The 22654-nt window shown below is 50.7% G+C and overlaps 2 protein-coding genes across 8 annotated transcripts; one reads left to right on the top strand and one right to left on the bottom strand.

The window, feature by feature from the left end:
* Positions 1-2842: 2842 nt before the first annotated feature.
* Positions 2843-15973, bottom strand: ZBTB1 (zinc finger and BTB domain containing 1). 7 transcript variants are annotated; one of them, XM_056346465.1, is made up of 3 exons: positions 15321-15635; positions 10678-10841; positions 2843-5346 (listed from the first exon to the last, which is right to left on the bottom strand). In XM_056346465.1, exon 3 carries the CDS (start codon positions 5324-5326, stop codon positions 3191-3193), a length of 2136 nt encoding a protein of 711 aa, XP_056202440.1. In that variant the 5' UTR covers positions 5327-5346; positions 10678-10841; positions 15321-15635; the 3' UTR covers positions 2843-3190. The 7 variants fall into 7 exon arrangements, with proteins under 7 accessions (XP_056202440.1, XP_056202441.1, XP_056202442.1 ...); XM_056346466.1 differs by lacking the exon at positions 15321-15635 and adding an exon at positions 15092-15183; XM_056346467.1 differs by lacking the exon at positions 15321-15635 and adding an exon at positions 14418-14673.
* A 2812-nt stretch (positions 15974-18785) lies between these two features.
* Positions 18786-22321, top strand: ZBTB25 (zinc finger and BTB domain containing 25). The gene is made up of 2 exons (XM_056347265.1): positions 18786-19482; positions 20715-22321. The coding sequence occupies exons 1-2, from the start codon at positions 19310-19312 to the stop codon at positions 21850-21852; spliced, it is 1311 nt and encodes a 436-aa protein (XP_056203240.1). The 5' UTR covers positions 18786-19309; the 3' UTR covers positions 21853-22321.
* Positions 22322-22654: the final 333 nt, after the last annotated feature.

Here is a 22654-nt window from a genome sequence, read left to right as displayed (position 1 = left end):
ATCACTCTTCAGGCTACTTCATTCTGTTTTTTTCTGCCTACATACAAGTAGAACCACTCCTAAGCTCCCTTGCAGTGCAGCTCACGCTCTTTTTGAGCCTTAGTTTGGACACTGATACACATGAACTCCAAGGCACTGGGTTTTGTTTCACAAGAACAGGAAAAAACATTAATTCAAGTTTAGATAGAAAGGTTTAACAAACTTTCCTGTGAAAGGCTACTACAACACAGCTTATAATTGAAAAACAAAGGTATTCCAGGGTGTTTATAAAGTTAGTACACATAAATACTATCATTCCTTGTTCCTCCATTTAACTCCTGTAGCTGGCAAGTCTACTTACACTAGGAAGTAGCTTTTTTTGTGAAACATTTTTGGGTCAAGTTCAGACCAATACATTGTAAACTCCTGCTCCCAACCCCGAGTAGGAGTCTCTGTAAATCACCCTTAGCCCTTCACTGTGCTCAGGAACGATCTCTTAGTTCACAGAGGTCACCTCCTCCTTTTCAACACAGTCTTTAATCTAGGCTTTGCTGTGCCACTGCAGTCCTGCAGCACAGGGGCTGGCTGTACTTGGTACGCAATCCGTGCTCGTTTGTGCCATAGCGCTAATCACCCAGGCCGACAGCTCTCCCAGCCAAGCTGAGTCACTCTCACTCCGGTCCCACAGGCATCTACAGGACATGTCATCCACTCCTCCACCCGCCCCCTCCGTGCCACCTTGGGGATTTGCTTCCCACTGCCCAGCTCCAATCCTGCCCCCCAGACTTTGCCACTCCCTCCCACTCCGGATCTCCTCTCCCACTCAGCCCTCCTGCTCCCCTGACGCCACAAGACTCCTCTGCCAACTCCCCCAGCACCCTCCAGTTCTCCCTCACTTCCTTTGGCTGCTTTTCCCAGTCCAGCCATGGCTGATGCCTAAGCGATAGCCTGCATGTCAGAGAATTGCTGTGTGCAGCGTATTAACCCCCCCAACTCTTCCACTACAGCACCTGACTACTTCATCCCCACAATGACCATTCTAGTTAAATAATTTTGTCTTTTGAGGAGTCTTAGAATTGCTTTAGCACAGATTCCAGTGCTAAAAAGTGTTAAAATACCCATCCCACTTATGCTTTGAACTCTTCCATGCTGAGCTGAGCTTTGGTGTGGGTTGGGATGGGGAATGTGGAATAAATCCTAAGAAGGGGGAAGCTCAGAATGAACTAAAATGCTGGAGTGCATTCACGTCCATGGTCTTTTTGGCCTCAGTGTTACTTGGGACTTGGTTGGCTTCTGCAGCATCCAAAGAGATATACGACTGAGCAGTTTTGGCAAAATGCTGACGGCCCGAAGTGCCCGCAGCCATCAGTGCTCGGGGAGCCGGCTGCCGGCTCAGGACTGAAGTCTGCTGGCAGGGTCCTTCTCCATCATCGCAGAACTGCACACATCTAGCAACCAAGAGAAATTCTAATCCACTTTTAAAACTAATTAAATGCAAGGCAGCTCATATAAATTTAAATAGTTATAGTGGAGATTCTTAACTGTATTAATTTCTCTAAACAGTCTAACATTAAAGCTCAATACCCCTCGTAATCCCCAAGAAACAACAAGGGATCAAAACTCAGCTCCGACAGCAACAAGTGTGTGAAAGCCCCAGGCTAGACCCTCAGCTCCTGGCTCCCATTCTCAACGCAAGGTGACAGAACAGAGTATTTCAGTTGGAAGGGACTTACAATGATCATCTAGATCAGCTGCCTTAATTGCTGAGCTAAATTGCTTTCCTCCCTCCACAGCTCAGTAGGAAACAACATTACTAACCCTCTTTGATAAAGCGAGATCTGCTGGGAGAAAGTACTGCTAGGCTTTATTTTTTAATAGTTTTCCTCCACCATTACGTATTAGGATCCTTTCCTCCCCCCATTAAAAATCGTGCACTTAACAAACGTTTAGACAGCTGGTGCCTAAGAGTCAAAGCCAGTAGTTCTCTCAAAGGCAAAAGTGCCTCACTGAATTGATGTCAGCTGGTACTTAGCAGGATTTTTAAATTCAATTAAATTAAGAGACAAGCTATGCAGATTAGGGCTATACTAGAATCAGAAAGGAATCTTAAAAGGCATAAAATGTCTTTACATTTATTAAGTAAACTCTGCAGTCTTTTCTTGTTATATTCTTGTTGAAAAACAGAACATTCAGAAAGTATCATGGAAACAAGAAACAAAAAAGCTAAGGTTCACACCAGCCACACTCCCCCTTCCCCTCCCCGCCCAAGCCATGGGACTATCTTCACGCCCATCCCACTTCCAGCTTTCCAACACAAGCAGCAAGGCACCATTTACAGCTAGGCTGAAAAACGCCGTCTTCAGCGCACGTGGCCATTCTGCATTCCTAGAAATCCACCACCACCACTCGTCCCTTGTACGTCAGGGTGAGCGGGTTATATACACCCGGGTAGGTACAGACGGTAAAAGAAAGGCCAACGTCAGTTGTACAGTTCTGCTAGGACTTCAAGTCTGGAAAATGACCACTGGGAACTCCTCGGTTATCCCGACGGTCATCAACTCCCTTTCCCTTTGCGCACACCAGTCCAAGTCTGCACGGTTTAACTGAGCCTACGTGCTCTCCCCCCTGGGATGCACGTTCCAACAATGCCAAGAAGCAGAGGACCAGGACAGCCAGCTCTGCCCTCACAGCAGAGTCAGACAGCAAAGGATTATTTCTTGGCATTGGGAGGGTTTTTTTTTCATTTTGAAAATTAATTTGGGGATTACGGGCAATTATGCTCTTGCACATTAATTACTGCGATCTAAAATTTTCACATGAAGAAACAACACATGGAAATATTAAAGCACTCATCTTACGGACATGGATCCGAGAACTGTTTAATAGCAGTCAGTGAAGGGGTAACATTGTGCTTTTAATCTACAGTTTAAAAATAATCATTTGTATATCTACTTAGTAAAACAATAAAATTAAGAACAGAAACTGATATTAGGAAACAGTGAAAATGTAATAATTAAACACATAATGCTTTTCAAAGCTATATACTTAATGAGCCTAAATAGACATCTATGGTTAGGAGGGTCTTAAAAAAAATAATAAAAAAGAGACTTATTTTCAATAACTTTTTTTTTTTTAAATGTCTACTATACTGTATGCCTTGCTTTGGTGTTCTCTCTGCTGCCAACTTAACGCTTTAACAGTATGTTTACACTTATGTTCTTTTCAAATGCTTGGCATTATAGTGAGATCTCATATCTTTCCTCAAATTAAATTTTGCTCCACATACTCCACATGTATACAGATGAACATCCATGTGCTGCTCCAGTTGCTCATTATTTGGGAATATCTGAAAGCAGACCTGGCATATAGTCTCTCCAGCTGATAAGTGAGATATCATATGCCGTACATGGTCATGTTTTCGGAAGTTTCCTTGATCACAAATGGAACAGACATACCTGGCCATGCCTTTGTGCATATCATTGTGGAGCCGCAACTGGCGCTCTCTTAAGAACTGCTTCCCACATGTCTGACAAACAAACTGTTTTTCCTTGGTATGAACGGTATAGTGTTCCCGCAAGTGGCACCGCTGATAAAATCCTTTCCCACAAAGATTGCAGAAATGCTTACGTCTGTGATCCCTCTCGTTCTCTTCCATCATGGAGCTCTTGAACAGATCTTGCTCCAGGCAGTTTGACATATGTTCAACCACTAGGTTTTCTGTTTCAAAACGCTGACCACAATTAGGGCATCGGAAAAGACAGGCAGAATGCTTGTATAACTGTCTTTTTTGAAGGCTGTTCATTTGGAAGTGACCGTCCCTGAAGTCCTCTAGCATCTCTGCAAACATCATGTCCCTTATTTCCGATTGCTCCTCAGGGTTTTCTTCCAAGTCCGTTTTCTCCTCAGAATTTCTGATACCGTTCATGGTCAGATCCTGGGGCTCTCCACAGGTCTGTGCATGATCCTGTAACTGCTTGCCTTTGACCAGTATTTGACCGCACTTGCCACAAGCACATATATTTTCTATATGTTTGGATAAATAATGAGAGGACAAATCTTCCTCGGTGATTGTTAGCCCACAAAGTTCACAGGGAGCGTTCTCCACATCTTCCTGCGCTGAAGGAGCCTTCCTGTTAAGGTGCCGCGGACTTTTCAAACACTTTCGTTCGTCATCATCCATGGACAAATGGGGTTTTAAGGTCTTCCGAGCATTTCTCTTCTCTCTGATCTCTTCCTCGACATAGTATCTGTAAAGCGGCTCTTCCTGTTCATCATCTAGGTCGTCATTGTCAGAAGACTCATTGCAGTCTTTATCTGTCACCTTAATAATATTAAAATCCTTCAGCTCATCTGCAGGATTGTCCTCTGGTTCCATCTTGATGATAATCCTCTTCCTTTCAGGGGCTCTGCTTCCTTCTTCACCTGATGTCTCGGAGGCAACTGTGCTGCTTTTTCTGCTCGTGATGTTTGACACAGGAGACGAAGAATCATCCACAGCTTGGCTCGAGTCCCCCTTGTATTTTTCTGTTTGCGTGGAGATTATTTTAGAAGTAGAGTCCTTTTCATTAAAGTCTATTTTTTCAGCCCCGTAGTACCTGGCACTTTGGTAGGAATGCCTGTTAGTGCACGTTAACACGTGCTCATCCAGTAGCTTTTCACAGCTAAAACTAAACCCGCAGCTGTCACAGGTGAAGCTTCTTCCAAAACGGCGCGAGTGGGACACGCGCTCTTTTGTGTGAGAGAATTTGGACGTGGTGCTTTTTTTGCAGACATCAAACAGTTGTTCGGGGAAGCTGCTTAGCTGCAAAGCTTCTTCATCAGGCTCTTTGTTATGGGATGTATTTACTGTTGAACTTGGCGGCTCCATACCCCACCTGTTTGCTTCGCTGCCATTTCTAGCCAGCGTGTCTTCATACATTCTCACGCCAAATATCATTTTACTATTCTGGGTGCTAGAAGCAGAAGATGAACATTTTAAACTAGACGAGTCTGTATCCTGTATATCTTCTAGACATTCAGGTACGTTATACAGCTGTAAATAGTTCATGGCCACTTTAAATTGCTCAAAATTGGCAGGGGCTGTCATAATTTTTCCTAAGTACATGAACTGTAAAATAAGATCAAAGCACTCAGCGCTAATCTTCATGTTGCTTAGATTCAGCTGGGCTGTAGTGTGTTGATGGTTCATAAAAAACATCCTAAAATAGGAGCTGCATGCAGCAAGGACTGCTTTATGTGCTTGAAAATAAATATCATCAATAGCGATACAACAGTCGCACAGAAAGCCCCACTCTCTTTGGTTGTTTAGCTGCTGAAGGACATAGTTGCTGTGGCTGGTTCTTGCCATCTTGTACTTCAGTTATAGTCCTGCATAAAGAAGAAGGCATTTGTTAAACCACGAGCACAAAAAGGAAAACCTACTTAAACACAGGGAGGAACTGCCACCTTTTTCCTCTCTAGATCTTCCCATTCTCACCCCGTTTGCAGTACAGCTTCCTGTCCAGAGATCTTTGCTGGTAACTACTCACGAATATTGATGCCAGTGAAAACATCCGTAATTCCATGTTCTCACCACTCAACTTACAAGACTAGTACACTAATAAATATCACCACCACACGTGTCAATCAGAGCAACCCTGCTAGAATAGAAATTAGCAAATAGATCTCAAAGTCCTACAGCCAAGATTTTTTTCAAGATATGAATTCTGACCGCAGAACTGCAAAAGCTCCACAGGGCAGGCTTCCGTAAGGTGGCCCCAGGACAACACCTATACAAGGTAAGCTGACTGTAAGGAACCACTCCTGAGTCTCAACTTGCCTTTTTCACCTGTCAGTCCAACGGACGTATGATGCGACACACACTGGAAACCAGGCCAGGCTCAAACTGGTCTTTCTCTCCCCATTAAAGGAAATGGAGAAGACACATCAGTGGAGCATCTGCAGAAGCTACATCCCCACACTTTTTGCTCTTTAGAGCAGCTCAGGGATGGCCTCCAGCTTATCTGCAAGGTGTCCTGCAAAGCCGGAAGGAACTGCAGACTCGGATGCATTCTGAGAAGGGCAGGGCGGCCGGGCTGCTGGCATGTCCCCCAAGGACGCCGGCTCAGGGTGGCCAGGCTAGCAGTGCGGCAGCCGCAGAGGCAGGAAGCGGTGCATGCCGTGCCGCCAGCTCTCAGCACCGCTCCTTCAGCGCGCTGGCATCTAACCGAAACGTGCACAGGGGAGACCGGCCAACGTCAAACCCAGCAAGGGCGAGCTGCGAAGGCTAGCGAGCCAGAGCTGGCACCACAGCAAAGTGAAGCCCTGACAAAGGCCAGAGGGGAAGGTCTGAGTCGCTGAGGTTGCTGCCAGTGAAAGGTCTAATCTGTCCTCAAGAGAAAAGAGGAAGAAAACATACTGGTTTGTGTTAACAAAAACATCCAGAAGAAACGTCTTGCACACAGGAGGCGTGCGTTTGATCTACAGAAGATAAACTTGACCAAGTGCGGCCAGATTCAACAGCTAGTCGCTACTCACTTCAGAAAACCTTCACTGAGACATAATCTGTACTAACTGCACAGGGAGGGGGCTGAGAAACCAAAAGAAGGTATGAAGAACACCCTAACTGAAACGAAAACCTACAGCAATAAATAACGAGCATTCTTAACATTTTGAAAGGTTATGGCAAACAATGCCAGTAACTGTAAGAGATTTGTACAAACCAAGTACAGGCTAGCAAACAACATACGTTAAATGGCATTTTACAACTCGATGAAACGCATGGATTGATTTGTAACCATCCTTTCAACTGTCCAAAATTTAAACAAAATACATACACAAATGCTCCCTATTTCTTCTTATTCCCCCAACAGCTTACATCTCCTAGAGGCTGGGAAACGGATGGAGAAATTAAATTCCACAGTGTTGAATTCGCAAGTCGCAGGTGTTGCCTGGCTTGCTAAGTAGGAAACCCGGTGTTAAGTCACTGTTCTTCATTCCACGGAAGACTGCCATGGAAAGGAACACGGTCAAGCTCTCGAGACCAGAACATGCTCACCCCACCTACCAGCCTTCCCTAATACAGCAGCACCTACTGATCACCATCAGCACAGGACCTTGTCCGGCAACAGGAACCTTTAGATTTGGGCTGAACTACACTGATGATGAGCATCTGAATGGCACCATCCACACCTAAAACTCAAGCCGAGCACCCTGCCGCAATTCTCTGACCAGTCTGGCCCAGTGATGTTCGCTGCAGAAACACAACTCATCACATGGAACTCATGTAATGGCTTTCTTACCAAACTGCAAAAGGGGGGCTTTGAAACTAGGAGAGCCTCTTGAAACAGTTTCACATCTTTTCTACAGAAAATCGATTATTGTCCAAGTCACTGGGTAACTTCACTACGGCAACGAAGCTGGGGAAGGGTCTGGTGCACAAGTCTTATGGGGAGCAGCTGAGGGAACTGGGGTCGTTTATCCTGGAGAAAAGGAGGCTCAGGGGGGACCTTCTCGCTTCCTTCAGCTGCCTGACAGGGGCTGTAGGCGGGTGGGGGTCAGTCCCTTCTCCAAGATATTAAGTGACAGGACAAGAGGCAATGGCCTCAAGTTATGCCAGGGAAGTTTAAATTGGGTATCAGGAAAAATGTCTTCACTGGAAGTGTGGCCAACACTGGAACAGCCTGCCCAGGGAGGTGGCAGAATCACCATCCCTGGAATTGTTTAAAAAAACACGCTGATGCGGTGCTTAGGGACATGGTTTAGAGGTGGACTTGGCAGTCCTGGTTTAACGGTTGGACTTGATGATCTTAAAGGTCTTTTCCAACCTAAATGATTCTATGATTCATATGTTTCTGTGAAAAATAACAAAGCCCTCAACATCAAGTAATAACAAAAGTGCATTTTATATTCTTCCAAGTGCAACGTACTTGGGATTTGAAGCAATTCCTTAGGTGCTTAAATGTAATTCAGTATACCATATCAAGTACTAAGAACAGCAGCTGCACAATGACAAAGAATTGACTTCAACTTCCACATTGTAAGGGCAACAAGAAAGTGAGAAGACGCAGTCTGAGACACTACAGGCCTCTTGGTGTGAATTGCCATCAAGACAAGAAAAGTCTCAGGATAGCTCATTTTTAATCTCGTGCTCATAAAGTGTCAAGTTTCAGTGTAAAAAAAAATTCAATAAAACACTTAAAAGTTCTCCATTGTGTCCTCCAATAGCAAAACAGCAGTACAAGCAGCAATCCTGTACCAAAAAGGTGGTCACAAACTACCTGCACACACCTGCAGACTGGGGCATTTCCAAATGGTGGGAACAATCTGGCAGCCATTGGACTGACCACAACTCACCTTTTCTAAGTTTCCTTCTTCTTTGAAAAAGGTAAAAGATACTTCTCCTTTTGCCAGAGGAACTCCTGCAGAGCTTTCAGCCACTGACGTGACTCCCAATAGGCAACAACGACCCCCGGGCAATGCCTGTCCCCTGCCACCACTTGGGGAAAAACCAACCAGAGCACCAGGTCACTTGACCAGGATGGCAAGGTGCTCAGATACGTACCCAGCCTCTACTGCAGTAGTACTACATGTAGGTATTAAAAAAAGAGTGTTTGAAGTTATTTATGTTAATGAAAGTACTGGCATCCTCCCTCTGGATGCTGTTATCAACCTGCTGGATGTAACTATATATTTACAGCTGCCAACACTTCCCACCATGAGCGCCTGTGTTGGGCTATTTAAAACCTTGACACATTTCAACCAGCAGCGGCAAAACTTTCCTTCTGAATTGTCTGCTTTGGACGGATGGGGTTTTTTCCCCTCCACAGAAAATTTCAGTCAAAACGGTTCCAGAAATGAAGCTAAGAAAAATCTTTCGTATGTACAGATCATCACGTTTTCTTTTAAAAATAATAAAAGTTTCTCTTCCAAAATCTTTGAAGAGAGATTTCACACAGGAGAAAGTGCTGTGTCTTGGATATGTCGTCGCGATATAAAAATCTGCCTGACTTTGGCGAAGCTATAAGCTTGAGGGGGAGAAGATAAAAATTACCATTTGTTCGCACTTGGGACTTTCGTTAGTTACTAAAATCTCAGATTACAGCCTCACTGAGAACATTTCACCCCCTTGCAGCTCCTTTGTATGTGGGGGCCTGCCCGAGCCATCCCACCCGTGGCGAAAACCCCCTTTTGCACAGAGCTCTGCCATCGTTTTCACCTGCAAGAGGGTAGACTCAGGCTGGAAACAAGGAAGAAATTTTTTACAAGAAGTGGTAAGCGACTGGAGCAGGTTGCCCAGAGAGGGGGCAGATGCCCCATTCCTGGAAACATTCAAGGTCAGGTTGGATAGGGCTCTGGGCAACCTGCTCTAGCAGGTGTCCCTGCTCATTGCAGGGGGGCTGGACTAGATGGCCTTTAAAGGTCCCAACCCAAACCATTCTGTGGTTCTATGTGCCACCTCCACAAAGACACGAACTGGTAACAGGGCTTGCTGGGGGTTGCTCCGTACCATAACTTGCCGCTGGGTTTTAGCATCCCTCCTGGTAGCTGGATGGAGAAGATGCCCAGCTGCAGCTGATGAGAGCCAGCTCCAGGAGAGGACTTAGTGAAAGCACAGGAAGATTAGGAAATGTAAGAAGGATGTGAGGGAAAACCTCTAGAAGTCAGGAGAGCAGGGAGAGGCAGGCTGGGAGTTGGACTGCTGAGCTGAGAGGAGGGAAGGAGCAGCGGGAATAAAAAGTGGGTTAAATGAGGTTCTACATGGTGGAGGGAAGCTGCCTGAGCAAGGGGCTGGGAAGAGCCAAGTTGCAGGGGCTAGGGCAGATGGGGTAAAAAAAAAAAAAAGACATGCTTTTACTGGGGAATGGGTGGTAAACAATTATAGCATTCACCCCTTCAGAGCTGGGTGAGTTGAACCCCAAATTCCCAATTCGGCCATCCTTTTGCCATCATGGGCTTGCTGACAAACTCCTTCCCACCAAGAGCAAGCTCTCAAAAGATGACAATTTACCATTATTTTGTTTCTTTAATTGCTCAAATGGCAGAGATCTGCATTTATCACCCATGTGGGTGGTTCAGTAACTACAAATTATTTTTGAAGTCTGCTTTGGAAAGAAGCAGAATAAAAACAGGCTCTTTTTACAGAAAAACCATGGTTTCAAAGTTAGAGCACATACCCAAGAGATGCCATAATTAATGCAGGATTAATTCTGCTGCCGATTTATGTATACACCATAATACAGCCTTTCAGCCCTCTTACCAAAGGTTCCCTTCCTTACCCAGTGCATCCTCTGGATCTGTCCAGGCATGGATCTGAGCAGCAACAACACAAGATCACTACTTATTCAGCACAGCATTTAGGGGATGAAGAAGTGAATGAAAGAAGGAGACAACAAGGACTCTCACAGCAACAAACACTGCCTTGGAGAACAGCATCCCACCGCCATCGATGCCAGGGCAAGTAATTTCAACCTTTTTTAAGAAGTCTGGCTTGTATTTTTTGGACGTCCAATGTATGCACACAGGGAAACACCATCAGCAGCAACTGAGGCCAATGGGAGCTATACTCTGCATGTATTCATCTTTGAAAAAAAATCGAAGTCCTACACAGGCAAGTTTGTCAATCCAAAATTTTTTAAGTATTTCTGATCCTCTCTGACTCTTTTTGATTTCAAAAAGAGGAAAAATGCCAGCCACTTGGCCGATGGACTAGCACACTACCTTTGTGAAGCACACTGTGGTCACAAACGTCATGAGGCCACAAGGAACACAAGTAACTCCATCTTCAGCAATGATCATCTGTGCTGTCCACACAGCAATGGGCCATGATGCAAGCAATCCTGAAGGATGCAGAGGTGTTCTGAAAAAATATGCTAGACAAGCATCTAATAGGAAGATGAAAAGTGAAGATATTTGAGTCAGGTATTTTTACTCTGATTTTCAAACTCAAAGTCTCCATATTAATTTTATTTTCCTTCTCTCCCCCCCCCCCCCCCCCCGCCACACTTTGATTTGAGCTGTTTTTCTGCCACCAGATTTTTTCTTTTGAGTCACCACTCAGATACTATTACTATTCAGATGTTACTACGAACAAGGTAAGCTGCACTATTACACTAACCAAACATGTTGTTTGTAAGTCTTGTTAACAAGAAAGAGCAGGTATGTACTATAGTATAGCTCCATGCTTTTTTTTTCACTTCCTCACATTCAATATTTTCTGAGATGTTCTAAAACTAAAGTAGTAAAAGTCCTCAAGCAAAGAACTTTTGCTAACTTCTCAGTCTTTATAAAAGACATACCACAAAGTTCAGAACTTAGCAGCCTTTCGGCTCCTAAAATTAGTAGGTGGTTTCCAAAACCCAGCATTTCCACTGCTGAGCAGGCAAAAATGGAGTGCTTACATGCTCAGTTACTGGCTGCTTTTCTTTGGAAACTAAGAGCAGGCTGGACAAAAGTATAACAAATGAGTGGAGAATTTGGTGCTAATAGAAAATGAGACTGGAAAACCTCAAGAAAACAACGCCCAGTTATTCAAAGAAACAAGCACGTGGGCAGCAGAAAGCAAATTCCCCATCGCAGTCTGACGCCATACCCCACCCTGGCACGGGTATTCTCCTCCCTAAAGGGTTACTTTGCCTCTGCAGGCCAGATCCACCCAAGATTCCCAAATAACAGCACCTAGATGCTTCGGAGAAAATTCTACACGACACATCTAAATCCTCTGTGTGATGCCTGAAAAGTTTAGGCATTGGGCTAGTGCATTGACCACGGAGTTGTCAACAGGCTACAGCTTTTATCTAGACATACTCAATAGGAAGCCACTGAGATTGCTCTGGGACTGTATAGTCCAAGATGGTGCCTCAGTTTACACAAACTTTGCAAAAACGGCAAAGAACTTGGGGCCAGGTGACCACCATCCACCTCAACAGTGGATATGGATAAGATGCAGTTCACGTTGCAAGTGTAGCCTTGATCATGAATTAAAATAATGATAGGAATTCCATGTACTGCCAGGGAAAATCTAATGAAGCTCCATTGTTCAGGCTACGGAGGATCGAAGGTGTAATCCACCCTCTTCCCACAGCCCTTTCCATCAGCTGCCTTCAGGCACACTACTTGTGAAGCCGTTTCCAATGATGTGGATACTCATCTTCAGACCCATCCTAATGGCTGAATCAACTCATTTTTAAGAGATTCATGGCCAGTGTATAGAAAAAACTTTCAGCTGACACTTGGGCTAGATCTGAACCAGGGAAAGGTAAGATGCTCCACAGCCCCCAGCCACGAGCTGCCGGAGCCACTCGATCCCCAGCAGGCAGGTCTCCGCTGATTCAGCATCCACGTCCACAAATGAGAAACAGCAACTTAGCAAGTTATGATTCTCAGCTGCTAACTGAGAATTAGTTAAGATGTATGACATGTTCTTAGGTAAGAATACTCCTCAAAAGACAACGAATAAGGTGTCAGAAAAGCAAGAGTGAATAAATCAAGAAAACAGAGTTTGCACTAAAGCCCCATCTCAACTTCAAACAACTTCAGATCACATCTATAGCCTAAAAGTACCTGAGAGAGCTTATGCAATCTTTTAAAGCAACTTTCTAGCCACAAAGGATTACTCTGGAAAGTCACAGTTATGTTTTATCTAACACCTTTCCAGCTGTAAAAAGTTGTCAAACAACACGGTAATGATATGTTTAAAAGAAGCAATTAGTGGGGGAAAAAATCATGACACCCCATTCATGCCTTGCAGCAGAAAGATGAGCCTTTTTATCTACGCTCTCTGAGTTATACCAACTTTCAACTTCAGAAGGCATCTTGGTGGTTTAGCCAGCTCCTGAGACCCTCAAATGAAGACACACGTGCCTTCCAGGAAAGCATCCTTTGGCATAACAACTTGCTGGATGCACATGAATGAGGCACAGTACCTTGTCACACAGCTTAGCCTACGGCTTTTGTTGACTCTTTCTGGTCTTAAATGCTTCACATTTTACTTGCAGCAATAAAAAACCCAATAACAAAGTCGATAAGGTATTCATCCAATCAAACAGGTTTTATACGGGGGGAAAAAAGGCAACAGCCAACTAATTCTAGGGAGTTTTGCAATGGCACAAACATGCACAAAGAAAAAGTTACCGGACAAATTTGAGGATATAAATGGTCTTCATGCAAATTACGTCAGCTGTTGTGCCCACAGGCTGTGTCTGCAGCAGAACTCTTTGGGTGCTGCTGTTACTGTGCCCATGCAGAGGCAGGGCAGGATAACCCAACCACTGGGGAGCCACTGGTCAAACTGAAAAAAGCACACATGGCTTCTCACGCTACATGCCTGTGGGGTCCGGAAGGACTCCAGTGAGAGGTCCAGCTGTATCAACTAAGAGAAGGGACACCGGGATTTTTATAAGGAAACACTGGTTATCGCAGTCCCATGCGGCTATTTTGTTTCCATACAGCAGATAAGGGGCTCTCCACTGTCCCGCAACAATGGGAAACCGTGAAAGAAGCAATTAACCTCATACACTCAAGGAAGAAAGCATCTAAAGACCAAAATCGCTGGTTGGTATGAGCACTATGAGCACTCTTAACGTAATTGCTGCAAATTCCTGTGCCAGTGACACAATGGTTGCATCTGATGCAGAAGAGGCTTGTGCAAGCAGAGCTGGAGCATCTGTTAAGTCTGTGATCTTAAGTCTACAGAAAACTTTCCGGCTACTAGGAAGAAGGGGCTTCTATTACTTCTCCGAGCTTCCCACGCAGCACTAACCCATGCCTTCATCACCTCAATCCTCCTGCAGCCACCCCCCTATCCACGCAACCCCCCCACCGGCTGGTTCCTGGCTACCTCAAACAGCACAGCAGAGCGCAACGAATACGACTCGTTACCCCTCAGGTTTTCTGGCCGCTCATCCAAAAACCTCTCCGTAACCTTGTCATCTTGCTACGCTGCTGCCGAGGATGCTGCCACCACCAACGATGGGCCGGCGGTCCCCAGGGCCAGGTGGCCACAGCCTTGACTTGTAACTCAGTACTAACTGACAAGCCCGCATCCCTCCTGCTCCCAGCTGCTCTGTGGGTTTTTCCAAGAGCCGTAATGAGGAATGTTAAACAAACACCTTTAATTAAAGGAATGTTTGTTTAATGTAATTAAACGCCTAAGGAAGGCCAGGCTGTGGCAGCCCCGGGAGCGCTCCGCAGTATGTGCTGTACCTCACCATCCCCTAGCGCAAGGGAAATACTCGAGCAAATGACATAATCTGGCAGTAAATACCCAAATATCAAGCAGCATCCAGCCCCTGCTATCCGTTTACCAATGCCTACGTGTCAAGAGGAGCCGGCACTCATCTATCAGCCGACAACCAGGCCAAACTGGGGAATCCGAGTTACCGAAAAAATCCTGGAAAACAGACAGGAATAACCCCCCCTGCCCACGCCCGCGGCCCCCTTCCCTCCACCCCTTTTACTACCTCTCTATCCGAAGAGGGGAGCGGAGTCCTTTGAGGAACGAGACTTTCCGCACCGCTCCCGGAGCGACACTGGGGTTGTTTTGATGTGACAAAACTACTCCCCTTCCTTCCCCGCCGCCTCCGAGGCGATCCCGTGCGCTGCCAGCCCGGAGTGAAACCCAAGTCTCCTGCCTGGCAGGGTGGAGCATTCCCGCCGGGCTGCCGCTCCGCTCGGGCTGGCGCTGAACTACTGCGACTCGCTCGAACTTCGGGGGGTGGGGGCGGGGGGGCTGGTTTTTTGGTTTGGTTTTTTTTCAGAGCAGAGGAGGAGGACGCGGGGCTCGGACCCGCCGGCCTGCTGGCGGGGGGGGTGGTGGGGGTGGATCGGCGGCGGTGGCGGCGCTGGCACCGTGGAGCGCGGTGCCGCCGAGCCCCGCAGGAGCGCGGTGCCCCCCCGCCCCCCCCCGCCCGCGCCTCCGCATCCCCCGCCCGCGCCGCTTCCGCAGGGCCCCGCCGCCCGCAGGTGGAGCGCGGCCCCCGCGCAGCGCCCCGGGAACCGCGCCGGACCCGCCGCCGCGGCGCCGCCGCTCGGCCCCCGCGTAGCCCGGGCGGCGCCGCGCCGTGCCAGGCCGCCGGGCGCAAGGTCACCGCGGCGGCCGCCCGCCAGGGACCGGCCGCGGCCGGAAAGCCCCTACCTGGCAGCGCCGCGCCCCCCCCGCGCCACTATGGCGGGCCATGCCGCGCCGCGCCGGGCCATGCCGCGGCCGGGCCATGCCGCGGCCGGCGCCGCTCGGCACTTCCCACCTCCCGCCGCCGGCGGAGCTGCGGCCGCCGCGCCGCTGCACCGCCTCCCGCCTCCCCCCCCTCCCGGCGCCCGGCGGCGGCCCCCGGGGACGGCGCCGAGGGGCGCGCAGCCCCGCTTACCCGCGGCGCGGGGCGAGGCGGCGGGGCCGAGGGGGAGCTGCCTGCGCCGCTCCCGCTGCTGCTGCCGGCGCGGCTGCAACAAAGGACTTCCGCCCCGCCGCGCCTGCTGCTGCCGCAGCGCCGGCTCCGCCGCGACCGCACGGAGCCGGACCCCTCCCCTCGGCGGCCGGCGGCTCCCGGCCCCGCCGCTGCCAGCGCTGCTGCGCCGCCGCCAATGCCGGGGCCCGGCGGGCGGCTCCCTGCCGCGCTCCCCTCTCCTCCCATGCCGCCGGGGAGGCGGCGGGGCCGGCGCGGCGCGGCCCGGGCTGGCGCTGCCGGCGCCCCCTCCCCATGTGCCGCAAGCCCGGCCCCTCGGCCTCCCCCACCCCCACCCGCCCGGCGCGCAGAGGGGGACCTGGAGCAGGGCTTCGTCCGGCGGTGGGCGCCCGGCCGGGACCCCCGGGGCCGACGGGGCAGAGGCAAAGCCGCCCTCCCCTCCCCGCAGCCGGCCGCGGTCGGCGGGAACCGGGCAGCCCCGGCTGCCGGCCAGCGACTGAGCCTCGGCCCCGCCGGTGGCGGCTTCCTCGGAGGAAAGAGTTGCACCACACAGTACGCCCCGTTTGCTGCAGTTCCAGCGGTAGCATCCCCGCCTTCACTCCTGGAGTTCTGCGATGGTGCAGGGCGCGCAGGGGCTGGCAGCCGCTGCCATGCTTTATCCCGGATCCCGAGGGCAGCACTTCCCCCCCCCATCTTTCTAACGGCTTTCCCAGCCCCTCTCCCCATCCCGCTCTCTGGACTTCTGTCTAATATCCAGCCCCTCCAGAACCGGCCCGTGTGCGCAAAGGGGATTTCCAGAAGCTGCGGGCGGCCCCTCTGCTACCTGCCAGGGGGCTGCAAGCAAACAGGCCAGGGCAGGCTCGCCTTCCCAGCTGCCACTTGACTGCCACCTCCCAAGCCACGTCTGTCATTCCGCACAAGCATCAGAAGCGTTTAATCTGCACGGCTCCTTCATTCTGGCACAGTTTCTACAGATCCCATCGTTTTTTACCTTTGCTGCAACTATCCAAGACCACTCATAGCTCCAGACAAGCCAAAGAGGACAATTTAATTGTGGCAACGCTAAAAGATTTGATTACAAATTTGACAAGGACAAAAGTAACAAAAAAAAGGCAACAAAATAAAATGCCACGACGTTAAAACCTACCAGCATCCATCCCTGCTTCAATGACCCCCCCTCAAGGTTTTCCTGAAGCCCTTTTTCCCCCGCTGACTATATGATGCTGGCTCAGGGGTAGGATGCCCGTGGCAGCACCAAAGCCCTCCGTGGCTGAGGCCCCAGCCCCTGCAAAAGGCAGAGGGACCCTGCACAACCTCTTCCTAGTTTTTCCTGTTTTATAAGAAGTTAAACAGCCTCCACAAGCTGACACGGTTGTGGTTTTCAATTCACGCTGGAAAGTTCTTTTTTCTCATGGTTCAAGGGTCTTTTTCTTTCCAGCTTCTTATGTGTCTCAGGGCAGCACAAGAAAGAGGGCCTGTGCGGGGCTGCGCAGCCCCCTGCTCTGTCCCAGCCCTCCCACATGCCTCACACCAGGAGTTTCTGCCACCTCTAGTAAGACGGGGCACGAGGCAGTCCCCCTTCTTCACAGGTCCCATTCTCTCAGTGCCCTCCCACCACACTTGCTTTTCTAATTTGTTGTATGACGATGATGATTATTATTGCTACTATTACTTATTTATTTTTCTGGCCACAGAGGCGAGCAGAAGCAGTTATGAAGATAGCTGTGATTATGTCCTGCTCCCTTTTTTGACCCATCAGCGTAGGCCGTATCACTGTACTTCTGCCAAGGCGTGTGATGTCATCACCTGTGTCTTATAGCAAAATACCAAATTTAATTTCTCATCATCACTTCCATCCTTTTGGCTTCAGTTTCTCTGAAGCTCTTCGAAGTCCTCTTTGGACCACAGTCAACCTAAATAACATGTAAATAATTAATCTTTTAAATAAATAACGTGCCATCTGCAAATAGCGACTCACTCTGTACGCAGGTTAATAAATATGGTAAATAACCCAGAACAGGGTACAAAACCTTGAGCCACCTGCTGCCAGCCTTTCTGGGGAAGAAAGGGTGCTACCGATATTTACAGGAGCAGCAGGATTGTAGCTCCATCAACTCTCAACCCTGCTGCTGTGCAAACACGGGAGGGAAAGATGGTCCCTGAGCCCTGTGAGCTTTTTATCTAAAACAGAGTAAAATATAGAGCAGTGGAAAAAGAGAAGGCTGTACAGTCAGTGGGATAAGTGGCAAACACTGCATGGAGCAAAACACTTCGGAGTCTACGCTTTGTTTTCCCAGCCTGTCTCCATCCTCCACCTCAAGATGTCACTGGAAACGGCCCGTAAGCTGCTGGATTCCAGGGGGGCAGGGGCATCCTTTGCCCTGAGGATTTGGGAATCACATCAAAACATCGCAATTAGGGGAATGCAACAGGAAAATGAACTGCAAAGTACAAAATGCTGAGAGAAAACCAAGAGGGATGGTCCAAAGCACCACATGCCTTCTGCAGAGGCCCTGGGCCTGGTGGGCACCAGCTGCCCGGGGCTGCCCCGGAGCCGTGACCAAAGCACGAGGGCTGCCATCATCATCATCATCACTGCCTCTTCCAGCCGCAACCCAACCTGCGGCCATCGAATGGACCTGGTGACAGCAAGCGGCTGCGGGGACTGGGACTTTACAGAGGTTCAGAAGGCGATACCACCAAACCCATGGGAAGGAGGAGGAGGCACCGCCGCGATGGCTGCGGCAGCCGGCGGGACCCGGCGGTGATGGGCTGGCCGGGGCAGGGGGCAGCGCCGGTACCCGCACCGACCCGGCCCAGCGCCGCGGCTCTCGCCCGGAACAGCCCAGACTCTGCCAATTAACAGCCCCTGCTCAGATAATTAACAGCCCGGGCTCTGACAACTGGGAAGAGACTGGAGGCGGCCCGGGTGGTCAATGGCGCGGCCGCAGGATCCACCGGCGGTTATAGCAGCGCCGGCGCCGCAGACGCGGGGGGACGAGCCGGACCGGAGGGGAGCCTCAGTTAACACACCCCCGACACCCCCAGAGCAGCCGCGGCCCGCAGCCCCCCACCCCCACCCCGGAGCGCGGCCCTTCCCCGGGGGCTGCGGGCGCACCGCCGGCACCGGCACCGCCCCCGCCAACGCCGGGCAGGGGCCGCGCTGGGGCCGCGCTCCCTTGTTTGCAGGCGCGGCCCGGCCCGGCGCGGCGCAGGAAGCGCGGGGGGGCAGCGCCCACCCCATCCGCCGGGCTGGCAGCGGGGCCGGGCCGGGCTCAGCGCTGCGCTTCCGCGCGGGTAAGCGGCTGCGCGGGGAGCCGCGGGGGGCCGGGCCGGGCCGGGCCGGGGCGGGGCGGGCGCTGGTTACGCTCCCCTGGGAGGCTGCGCTCGCCTTGCCTGCCTGCCTGCCTGCCTGCCTGCCTGCCCGCCTGCCCCCCCGCCCCCCCCCCAGTTTTCAGCGGAAACAATAGCAAATATCAGCATTTCTTTGCTAAGGGGCCGCCGGCAGGGCGGGGGCGGCCCGGCACAATAGCGGCTTTGGGGGGCGGCGCAGGGCCCCTGCGTGGCGCCCCCCCGCCCCCCGCGGCTGCGGGGCCGTGCGCGCGGGGAGCGGCGGCGCGCGCAGCGCGTGCGGCGGGGCCGTGCGCGGGGCTGGGCGCGAGGGAGCGTTGCCGTTAGTGCCGGCACCGGGGGCGGCCGGGCTGCGGGGGGGCGGCCCCGCGCGCAGCGGGCACGTGGGGAGCCCCGGGGTGTGTGTGTGAGCTCAGGGGACGCGGGGTCGGTGGCAGAAATGACGAAATCGGGGTCTCGGGACCTCCCGGGGAGTCCGTGAGGCCGCGCTCCGTGCCGGGGCCCGTCCCGTGTCAGCGGTGAGAAACCCACGGCTGAGCCTTCGGGGGGCTCCGTGACTCCTCCGTGCGGCAGCGGCGCGTTCCCCTGCTCCCAGGTCCGCCATGGACACGAGCGGCCACAGCATCCTCCTCCTCCAGCAGCTGAACATGCAGCGGGAGTTCGGCTTCCTGTGTGACTGCACGGTTGCCATTGGAGATGTTTACTTCAAAGCCCACAGAGCGGTGCTCGCTGCTTTTTCAAACTATTTTAAGATGATATTTATTCATCAGACGAGGTAAGGACACATGGCTTTTCTCCTGCCTTTTAACCTCTCTACTCAACTTGCTGCTTTTTCCCCTCCTCCTTAAAGGTATTAAAGTCTAAAAGAGCATAAGTGGGGATGTTAGATGGCCTGAGATTATTTTCCTAACCCAGCATCCGCCTTGGCTCTCTAAACATTCCCAGTCCAAGATGTGCTGTCCTTTAAAACCACCTTCTTAGTCAGCATACGCCAACATCAGGCCCCGCATTTTGGAGATGAGGCAGTTGTGTGACCAGAGGAAATAAGCACGTAAGTACCACAGCCTCCTGCAGTGAGAAGGGCCCAGATTTGCAATCTAGGGATATCCAGGTACCTCCTGCCCATAAGCAGCATGTGCGTGACATTGCCTTGGCTTGTAGGCGAGCTTGCTGGGCAGGACTGTCCCTTCTGGCAGGATCCACAGGCTTGAGGCAATGGAGGAGCCATCGCCTTATCGCAGTTCTGTGCTTCAGACTCTTGCAGATAAGGGCTGAGACTGAGATCATCAATTTATTTCAAGCTGCTGTCTGGATGCTTCACTCCCCTGGGTCAGGAGTGGTTCTGCAGGTATAACGATGATGGTGGTGCCCAGGTCTAATCTCATCTCTGATCTGGAGCTTGCTGCTTGTAATCTATTACACTCTTCTCCATTCCCCTTCCTTTTTGAGGATCGGGGCCCAGCACCTTTGCAAGATAATCATTAGCCATCGGGCCGCGTAGCCCTTCGGCTGGAAATGAGGAGATCGGCTAACTTCCTTTTCGATAGATGTTGTTTATTGACACTTAAGTGCAAAGCTCATAAAGATTACACAGTAGTGGCAGCTGAATTTATTACTTAAACAAATACTTATTGCTTCGTATTATTGGAGTGGCACACACCGGTGATGTGTAGCTTGCATGGCGTCGCTGTGGTGCCGTACGGCGGCAGTTGGCTGTGCACGCAAGTGTTGAGGTGACCAGGAGCTGGCCACCGTCGCCGTTCCTGGCTGTGGTTGTGCACATGACCTTTAAAATCACAGGGATAAATGCACGCTCAGACACTTTGCTGTGCAAACAGGGCATATGCGCTTCTGCAGGTCTTTGCGGGGAGTGCTGCTCATGAACTGGGAAGCAGGCGGCAGCGCACACGCTCTGATAGCAAACAGCAGCGCAAATAAACGGGCAGGTAATGGATCAGGACTGTAATTTGGAGCCATGTATGTACTTAATGATCTGTCTTGTTTCAGTGAATGTATAAAGATTCAGCCTACAGACATCCAGCCTGACATATTCAGTTACTTGTTGCATATCATGTACACTGGGAAAGGGCCAAAGCAGACTGTCAGCCAGAGCCGACTGGAGGAGGGCATCCGCTTTCTCCACGCAGACCACCTCTCCCATATTGCCATCGAGATGAACCAAGTGTTCTCCCCAGAGCCGGTCCAGTCTTCAAACTTGTATGGGATCCAGATCTCAACTGCACACAAATCGGCCAAGGAGCGCCTGGGAGCGAAGGAGAGTCTGCCCAAGGTGGGCAGCAGGTGTGCTGTCCAGGGCGACCACCCACAGCTGCAGCTCTCTCTGGCCATCGGCCTGGATGACAGCTCCCTGGACCAGCAGGTTGCTCGCGCCTCTGCTCAGCCTGCTGCTCTCACCAAGCCAGCAGAAGAGCGTCCGAAGCTCTCGGTCTCCATAAAGCAGGAGCAGTGTGACACAGAGCCTGTGGTGTCCCAGAGCTGCACCCCTCCTTTTCCGGAGGTGGCGAGCCCCATCTTTGCTAAGGCCAGCCTCAAGGTGCACTTGTGCCACTACTGCGGGGAGCGTTTCGACTCCCGGGGTGGGCTGCGGCAGCACTTGCACACCCACGTCTCGGGCTCGCTGCCATTCGGTGTGCCGGCCTCCATCCTGGAGAGCAGCGATCTGGGGGAGGTGCAGCCTCTGGCTGAGGATAGGGAGGCTGGGGATCGCCACCGGCTCGGGGCCTTCCTCCTCAAGGATGACGAGCATCAGCTGGACCCTCCGAGCTGCAGTGATCTGGAGCCTCTGCAGATCGGCCAGCTCTCGCTCATCTCCAAGGACCACGAGCCGGTGGAGTTGAACTGTAACTTTTCTTTCTCAAGAAAGAGAAAAATCAGTTGCACTGTCTGTGGCCGCACGTTTTTCCGGAAGAGCCAGCTGCTCGAACACATGTACACACACAGAGGGAAACAGCACAAATACAGCCGCTGCCAGCGGCTGGAGAGCCCTGCGACCCCCAGGTTCCATCCTTATTGTGACAGCGAGAGCCTGGGGAAGAGCTCCAGTTTATCCCAGGACCACTTAGATGAATGCATACTGGAGTCTGATCTCATCCAAGAAAGTGTTGATACGATCCTGGTAGAGTAGTTCTCCCCCTGAAGTAGCCTTCAGGTGCTGAAACTCTGAATATTTTGGTGTTTTACCACCTAGCGAGTGGCTGCTCCCCGCAGCTGATTTTCTTTAACAACCATTTCCCACCATCTCTGAGATAACTGTGAAAGACTGTGTACTTTGATTTGTGTACTTGCTTTTTTACTTCTCTAACTTTTACACTCAATTCAGTTCCCATCTAAGTCCTTCTCGGGAAGCTTCTGTGTAACTTGGTTACATTTTTCAGAAATGTGAACTTACTCCTGCTCTGCTTTACTAGAGTTAAGACTGTAGTGCTGGGTGTGAGGTTTAAACATTGTCTCATATGCTGCGTGGTGCCTCAGACGGTTTGTATCCCATAGCATTGCTTTTTTGAAACTAGATGAAGAGAAGCGTAGAGGGAAAGATGTACTGTGTTTCCCAGACAGTTTGTTTTTAATTAAAATAAATATCTCAAGGAGATGAATCCTGAAGTTTGTGTTGTATAACTGCAGTTAATCAATCTCTGCATAAATACATGCAGGAGTTATAAGGCTGGTCTTTTCAAGGCAACTGGCAGTGTTGATGTAGGGGTGGCAGCCTTCACTTTGACAAGCCCTGGAGCCCTCGTCAGTACAATCTTTTAAATTTACTTTTAGACTCGAGGGGTTTGCATATATTTTTCCTCATTCCTACTCCTCCCTCGTCAGCTGCTACTGCATGAGCAGAGACACGTTTTGCCACCCCTCTAGGACCACATCCCATTATGGGACCATCTTCACAAGGAGGAATGAAAGCTGCAAAGGAGCATCCTCTTCCT

This window comes from Falco biarmicus, chromosome 7 (assembly GCF_023638135.1).
Source record: "Falco biarmicus isolate bFalBia1 chromosome 7, bFalBia1.pri, whole genome shotgun sequence".
NCBI classification, from domain to species: Eukaryota; Metazoa; Chordata; class Aves; order Falconiformes; family Falconidae; genus Falco; species Falco biarmicus.
The sequence above is the reverse complement of the archived record's forward strand: the minus strand, read 5'-3'. Positions and strand labels throughout refer to the sequence as shown.

Excerpts from the sequence above, each read along its gene's own strand:
- ZBTB1 (XM_056346471.1), bottom strand. The coding sequence starts at position 5,326 with ATGGCAAGAACCAGCCACAGCAACTATGTCCTTCAGCAGCTAAACAAC.
- ZBTB25 (XM_056347265.1), top strand. The coding sequence starts at position 19,310 with ATGGACACGAGCGGCCACAGCATCCTCCTCCTCCAGCAGCTGAACATG. Across the intron at positions 19,483-20,714 it reads ATATTTATTCATCAGACGAG|TGAATGTATAAAGATTCAGC; the intron begins GTAAGGACACAT and ends GTCTTGTTTCAG.